General features: G+C 46.4%; 1 protein-coding gene across 1 annotated transcript in view; it reads right to left on the reverse strand.

Annotated features, from left to right (window-relative positions):
• Positions 1–7943, reverse strand: part of AK9 (adenylate kinase 9) — a 171706-nt gene that overhangs the window by 90975 nt on the left and 72788 nt on the right. The window contains exon 15 of the mRNA XM_019538185.1: positions 3128–3291. Within this exon, the coding sequence (XP_019393730.1) occupies positions 3128–3291 (164 nt within the window). The remainder of the gene's footprint in view (positions 1–3127; positions 3292–7943) is intronic.

Consider the following 7943-nt stretch of genomic DNA (forward strand, 5'->3'; position numbering starts at 1 on the left):
CCAACGTAGCACTGCCAAGCCTATAAGGATGCTGCAGGTTTTTCCTCCCAAGGTGGAGAACCTTGCATTTTTCAGTGTTAAACACCATGAGGTTCTCGTCTGCCCATTTGCTGAGCTTGTCCAGGTCAACCTGGATCACCCGCCTATCTTCTGGCGTGGATGATTTGCCCCAAAGTTTGGTGTCATCGGCGAACTTGGCCAGTCCACTGTGATATGGATTCGGCCAAATCAAATCAGGGCAGTGATCTGAATCAGCAAATTGAATCACTGTCCCCTGAATCAGGCCAAATCCGAATCAAATACAGCCTGCTTTGTGCACCCCTAATGGTTAAAGTCAAAAGACTTGTCTATACTTCCATGCTGTGCCTAGGAGGAAGATAGAAAGCATGCCTCCTATTCAGTCCTCCATATGTGCCAAATGCTAGAAATTAGCTAGTATAGCTACTTTAGAGTTGTCCCGAGTGCAGGTCCACAGCCACTCTCAGCCTCTCTGTCTCAGAAGCACTTGCTGGTGTCTATACAGGGCTGCGCTAAAGTGATTACATTACTTAATTTCTGGAGTTTGGCATTTGCAGAGTGGGAAAGAATGGGCGGGGCTTACTTCTCAGCAGCCCTTCCTAGGCATGTGGACACTGAAGACATACCTAAATATAAGTTTTAGGCTTAATATAGGAGGAGCTAGCCTTTGTTGTAAAGAACTTCGGTGTAGGTGATCTATTGGTTCATCCTAGCCTTAAAAAAAAATCTGCATATTTATGGATTTTTGCTGTGCTGAAGGACCAATTCAGGAACACACTTAAGCATGTGCTTTAGCTCTTTGCTTTTCAAGAAAGCACCTACGTACAGACTTACAACCCATTGGTTTAAGCACACATATTATGAATAAGAAAACGTTCCTGAATTAGGACCTTAAACAGCATTCAATCTTATTGATTGAACAGAAACTTTGGTCTTTTTAGCATATGGTCAGGGAGTTAACTATCTTAAAAAAAAAATAACTGTTGATCCCAATGCCTTATGCTAAAGTCTTTGCTCAGGTAGCTGCTGAGAACTGTGCCTAAGCCAGTGTTCCCCAATGTTTGTGGATTTACACCCCGCCTTAGGAAAACTGGGCACTCTCATACTCCATGCCTTAGCTGCAACTACAGCTGCCACTTCACTCATGCTCCTTCCATTTCAGCTCTTACTGTGATTCTCTCCTGCCTCCCTAGTTCAGCCACCACCACTACTTCCCTTACCACTGATTTCCCCGGCTGTTGACTGCTGCTGATTCTCCTTGCCAGCATGGGGGGGAATGAGCTGGAGCAGGCAGGGAGGAGTAGTGGTGATGGAAGAAGTAGAAGGGCTGAGGGAAACAGCAGTGCCTGAAGTACAGGGGACATGAGAGTAACTGAAGTAGAGGGATGCCACTAACTGCCACCATGACTCCCAAATGCCTCTCTGGGCAGTGATTTTCAATATGTGGTCTGCGGATCCCTGGGGGTCTGTAGATTATGTCTAAGAGGTCTATGAAAGATGACTATGATCAATCAAAAGTATATGAATACCCACACTTGCAATTCAAAGGGGCCCATTCAAAACTTTTGGGGGTCTGAATATGAAAAAAGGTTGAAAACCACTGCCTTAGGAGAAGGTCTAAGGCTGGGTTGGGCAAAATATGGCCCATGGAGGGTCTCTGTCTGACCCACAGCGGGTCCCTTAGTCCCACCTGGCCCAAGTGCCATCCAGCCTGTGGTGCATCCTGCCACCCCCTGGCATGCAGCAGGACTCGGGTAGCTTCGCAGCTGGATTGCCTTTCAAGGCAGCCCAGGTGGCATGTCTCCTTCCAGCTGCAGCTGTTGCTGGCCCCAGCCCCATGGTACTGGTGGGGACCAACAGGCACAGCCCTTGATCCTGGCCCACACCGTGCCTGCTCTGCACTCCCCACCCATACTGAACAGTGACAGCAGTGGCAACAGTCAGACAGAAGTTGCTGTTCAGCACTATGGAAAAGCAGCCCCTCACTGCTGCTGAGCCATTCTTGCTGCAGCCACCCAAAGCCCATGCCTGGGCTGCCCTGTGGCTCCTCTGCGGGATAGCCCAGAGGTGATGGTGACAACGGCAGAGAGAAGCCATAGGGCAGCCCAGGCATGGGCTCTGGGCAGCTTCAGCAAGAGTTGCCCAGCAGTGGTGAGGGGGAATGGCAATTTTTCCCCCATGCCAGCAGCAGCTTCTCCTTGGCCACTGCTACCACTACTTAGCGAGGGTGGATGGTGCAGAGCAGGTGTGGGCTGGCTGGGGCCACCACCCACAGCAGCCACAGTCTTAGGGCACAGCAGGCCTGTCTTCCCTGCCCTGCCCTATGTGTGTATGGGAAGAGGGGTTCGCCATCTTGGAACCAAAAATACAAATCATACACTAATAATCAAACATCTATTATAACATATTTTATTTCAAAAATTATTTTTGTCCTTATTGACATGTGTTTGCAATCACGAAATAGCTCAAAATAAAGTCTTACATATATATTGTATGTGGGATGTGGCTGGGGGGGCTGGATGTGCGTGTGGTGGCTTGTGGAGGTGTGTGTGTGCCGTGTGGGTGTGTGAGGGGGTGGGATTGGGGGAGATGGCTATAGGTGGCTGTGGTGTTTTTTTGCGGGGGTGATTATGGGGGAGGGTGTGGTTGTGGGGGAGCAGGTATGGGTGGGTATGGTGGGATGTGCATCATACACATGCGCGCACATGCCCTGGCGTGACACCCTCCCCACATACATGGAAGTGTGTCTCAAAAGGTACACCTGACTGCATTTGGGATCAGGGCATGTTACAGACTATTTCTATAGTTATTATAGCCATAGTCATCAGTAAGACTACTGATAACAGAGGTTTTGTACTATAGATTGATAAAGGGCAAAGTGGGAGAGGTTCAATTGATATATTTATTTAAAAGGCTATGAATATAGCTTGAAGTGTGACAATCTACAATATGTTCTGAATTAAATTGAAACTATGTAATGTGAAGTAGAAGTATATCAGGTCAAATGGATCCACAATTTGAAAAGTAAATTTTCTAAAGAAATAAATATTATAAGCAACTCTTATAAATTATATCTAGGAGCTTTGTTATTTAGTGCTGGTATCTTTACCTCTGTTATGGTCTCCTGTAATACTGCAGCATATACATCAGTAGGTAGTGTTATTGGAGACTGCACTGCAATATTTAGAGCTTCCTGTACCATAACTTGGACTTCTGGGTGAGCTGCAGTTACCTCTAGCTCTGATGTTTCTGTGCATGCCTCTTCTATTGACTCTGCAGACAACAGGGATATCATTAAAATAAGATATTAATTAATTAATTCATATGATTAATAATGCAGTAATATAATTATTGATTCAGAGAAATGTAAGACTGGAAGGGACTGAAAAAGAGCATTTTGTCCAAGTTTTTTCATTTACTGAGACAAGATAAAGTATACCTAAAATATTCCCAGCAGGTATTTGTCTAACTTCAGTTTTAAAAAATCTCTAATTCTGTAACATCCCTGTATAGTCCATTGTAGAATTTCACCACCCAATAATTAGAATAAAATATTAATAATAATAGATAGCATCTATCGAGAAGGTTCATAAAGGATTTATAGGTTTTATTTCACTGATCACCAAAATGAGCCATTTCCTTAGGTAGAATTGAACAGCTACCACAGCAACACTGCACAATATTTATTAACATAAACTGAGAAATATATGCCAAATAAAACTTCAGTGATTATATAACAATCACAGTACAATGACCCCTAGCACCATGTGGAGCATTGGTTCAATGCTCTTTCAAATGACACTCTTTTTAAATGCTATGGCTACAACATGAGCCTTATACAACAGTACTGTTTTTGAAGATACTTTTTAAATTGCTAGAACTTCCTATAGCACTCTCAGAATTCTTTTGAGCTTCTGTTATCAAAGTATTGACCATCTCTGACACCTACTAATTTTTCAGTAGTGGCAAAAAACATATTTCAAGGTAACACATCATAGACACTAGGGCTGGAAGGGACCTCGGAAGATCATTGAGTCAAGCCCCCGGCCCAGGGGCAGGAAGTCAGCAGGCATTATAGGATCCCAGCAAATTAAACATCCAAATGTCTCTTGAAGGTGTTCAAAGTAGGTGCTTGAACCACCTCCAGCGGCAGTCTATTCCAAACCTTGGGGGCTCAGACAGTAAAGAAGTTCTTCCTTATGCCCAGATTGAAATAGTAATGGAGGAGTTTGTGACCGTTCAACTTTGTCTTCCCTTGGGGTGCTCTGGTAAATAGACATTCCCCCAGATCCTGATGAGCACCCCTGATAAACTTATAGGTGACCACCGGCTCACCGGAGCCTGCACTTTTCCAGACTGAAGAGTCCTGTGGCTCTCAGCCTCTCATCATAAGATCTGTTTTCCTGACCTTTGACCATGTGTGTGGCTCTCCACTGCACTCTCTCAAGCTTCTCCACATCCTTTTTGAATTGTGCAGCCCAAAACTGGACACAGTACTCCAGCTGCGACCTCACCAAAGCTGAGTACAACGGGAGAATGACGTCCTTGGATTTGCTTGAGAAGTATCTATAGATGCAAAACAACCTTTTGCTCGCTTTACTACATGCAGCATCACACTGAAGGCTCATATTCATCCTGTGGTCAATCATGACCCCCAAGTCCTTTTCACCCATAGTGCTAGCCAGAGTAGCACTGCCAAGCCTATAAGCATGCTGCAGGTTTTTCTTTCCAAGGTGGAGAACCTTACATTTTTCAGTGTTAAACACCATCAGGTTCTCATCCACCCATTTCCTGAGCCTGTCAAGGTCTGCCTGTATCTCCCTCCTGTCCTCAGGTATGGACACTTTACCCAGAGTTTGCTGTCGTCCGTGAACTTGGCCAGTCCACTTCTGACGCCGATCTCCACATCATTAATGAAGATGTTGAATAGTATAGGCCCAAGGACAGAGCCTTGAGGGACCCCACTGGTCACAGCGCACCACGATGATTGACTTCCGTCAACCACAACACTCTGGGTCCTACCACAGAGCCAATTCCCCGGCTGGAGGATCGTGGCGAGGCCAAGGCCACAGTTAGTCAGTTTTGCTAAGAGTTGATCATGGGATACCAGATCGAAGGCTTTTTCAAAGTCAAGATATATGACATCAATCTCTTCTCCCTTGTCCAGGTGATAGGTCACCTGGTTGTAAAAGGAAATAAGATTGGTCAAGGCAGACCTACCTGCAACAAACCCATGCTGGCTATCTTTCAGGATGCTGCCGTCGGCCAGTCTGTTGAGAATGGCCTCTTTAATAATCTTTTCTAAGACCTTCCCCAGGATAGAGGTCAGGCTGATGGGCCTGCATCAGACTACAAACTATGGTGTCAACATTATTAAGGTGTCTAAGTTAGTAATTCACATGGGCATCTGCTGGGTCTTTAAATCACTGACTTCCGATACAATGTAATTAAAGATCATATGCTAAAATAATTAAAGAAGTTTTAACGTTGGTTTGTTACTCCATTATTTGATAAAAAGTTTGCAAAAAATACTGTGGAATGACTTCAAAATATGTAGTTTGCCCTGCTTGTTTCCATTTGACAAAAAATATAAGACTTACATTTTTAAAATCTAATTATATCAAGATTTTCACTGTTTCTGTCAATCTCAAAATATTTTCTCACAATCATAGAAATTATCAATATCTTAAACTTTTAAAAGTTGTTTTGTAAGTATTTATGCCCAGACCTAATTATAATAATTTATGACATTAGCACCATTTAGTTCTTCTGTTATTTCTTTTCCTGCAGTTCTGAATGTGGAAGTTTCCTCCGTGCTATCTTTAGCATCTATTGTGGGTATGGAATATCATAAGAAGAAAAGAAACATGATTAAAGGTACAAATTTTTTTTTTCAAAAAGCTGGAAGAATACAATTTGCTAACTCTATTCCTCCTTTGTAGAGACTTTTACAGTCTCAAATAGCAGACTGTTACATTCATCGTGCTATTTAAAATGGTATTAAGGTGATAATTACAGTTCAGATAGTACTTTAGCAGATTCCATTTAAGGTTACATTTTAAAGCTAATTTTGCAAATGGTAACTCTTGCATAGTGTACTTAGTTGTTTGTAAGACTCAAGTAATTGGCAGAACTGCATTTCTGTGAAATTCTTACTATGGGAAAAACCTGCTTAAATATTATTAAGCCATCCTTACTGGACTGGCTGACGCCAACATCCTGAGGGATAGCCAGCACGGGTTTGTTGCGGGTAGGTCTTGCTTAACCAATCTCATTTCCTTCTATGACCAGGTGACCTATCACCTGGACAAGGGAGAAGAGATTGATGTCATATATCTTGACTTCAAAAAAGCCTTCGATCTGGTATCCCATGATCACCTCTTGGCCAAACTGGCCAGTTGCGGCCTTGGCTCCACACGATCCGCTGGCTGGGAAATTGGCTTCGTGGTCGGACCCAGAGGGTTGTGATTGATGGCAGTCACTCATCATGGTGCCCTGTGACCAGTGGGGTCCCCCAAGGCTCTGTCCTTGGACCCTGTTACGGGATGGGGACCCAGGAGCGGCCGTGATCTCTCCTGGCGACCCTACTGTGCCAAGTTGCCTGTCTAGCACCCTCTTTCTCGCCCACCACGACTTTGATGTTCTATAATACCAATGGGAGGCTGCCTTATTTGACCCCTTGGATCCGGTGCTCTTGTCCTTCTGGTCCCTACTCTACGCGAATGGACTCTGGTGCCCCAACCCTATGGGTGTCACTTGGCTCCTTCCACCCCAATACCATGCCCCAAGCCTCTCAGCTGTTCTGGACATTCTCGTGTCTACCTTGTTCCTAAGTGGCCCCTTCCGGGGTGTCCCACTCATATGCTTGCCCTTCCCGGGCCTCTCTGTGTACGTGCCCTCGCCGGGCTCCCTAATCGTGCACTTGCCCTCGCTGGGCACCCTAATCGCGCGCTCACCCCAACTGGGGCCTACGCCTCGCGCTTCTCGTGCTCCCTGTCCGCACAGGGCCTTACTCGCGCTTCTCACGCCCTCCGGCCCGCACTGGGGCCCTGCCTTGCGCTTCTCGTGGTCAGGGCTCAGGTGGCCGTAGCTGTGCCTGGCCCCCAAGACCCTTTTCTCTGGGTCACATGCCCCACTGGTCTTCTCCAAATACTGCCCACGCGGTGCTGGGGTCACAACACCCCCAACTGCAGCACCACCCTACAGCGCACCACCTGCTGTGCCCTCCCAGGGCACCAGAAACCCCCACGCCACTGCTGGGGCGCTCCTCTGAGGCCTCCTCCTTCCCCTACAGCCTCACCCGGTCCTCCAGTCTTACACAAACAACCCAACAGAAACTCAAAGCCATAAGCCAACTGGCTATAACACAAAAATAAGCCTCCTGGCTATAACATACGTTCAGCGCTGCCCTGGCTACTTCTCATCTCAGCCAGGGCTCTCTCCACCCCATGCCATTCTGCAGACGCTCAGGCGGTCAGGCTGCTCTGCTCTGGTCTGGTCTGCAGCAGAGCTTCCGCTACTCAGGCTGCCAAAGGGGAACTGGCTCTGGCCTCAGCCTTCTGTGTTTATATAGGCCAGGCCCTGCCCCCTGGAGGTCAGCTGACCCAATCAGTTACCCTAGCAACTTCCACCTGTGCTGCCCTGGTGAGTGGCAGCTGAGCCCTTATTACAATTACCAGTACCGAGCACCCTAGTGCTCTGCTACACACCTCCCCCCTTAAGTTCGTAAACCTCAATAGTAAATGTAAGTGCATAAGCATGTAAGTGCCCTGCGACAGACCCATATTGTTCAACATCTTCATTAACGATGTGGACATTGGAGTCAGAAGCGGACTGGCCAAGTTCGCTGATGACACCAAACTTTGGGGCAAAGCATCCATGCCAGAAGACAGGCAGGTGATCCAGGCTGACCTGGACAGGCTCAG

This window comes from Crocodylus porosus, unplaced genomic scaffold, assembly GCF_001723895.1.
Source record: "Crocodylus porosus isolate Cpor-Errol unplaced genomic scaffold, CroPor_comp1, whole genome shotgun sequence".
Classification (NCBI taxonomy): Eukaryota; Metazoa; Chordata; order Crocodylia; family Crocodylidae; genus Crocodylus; species Crocodylus porosus.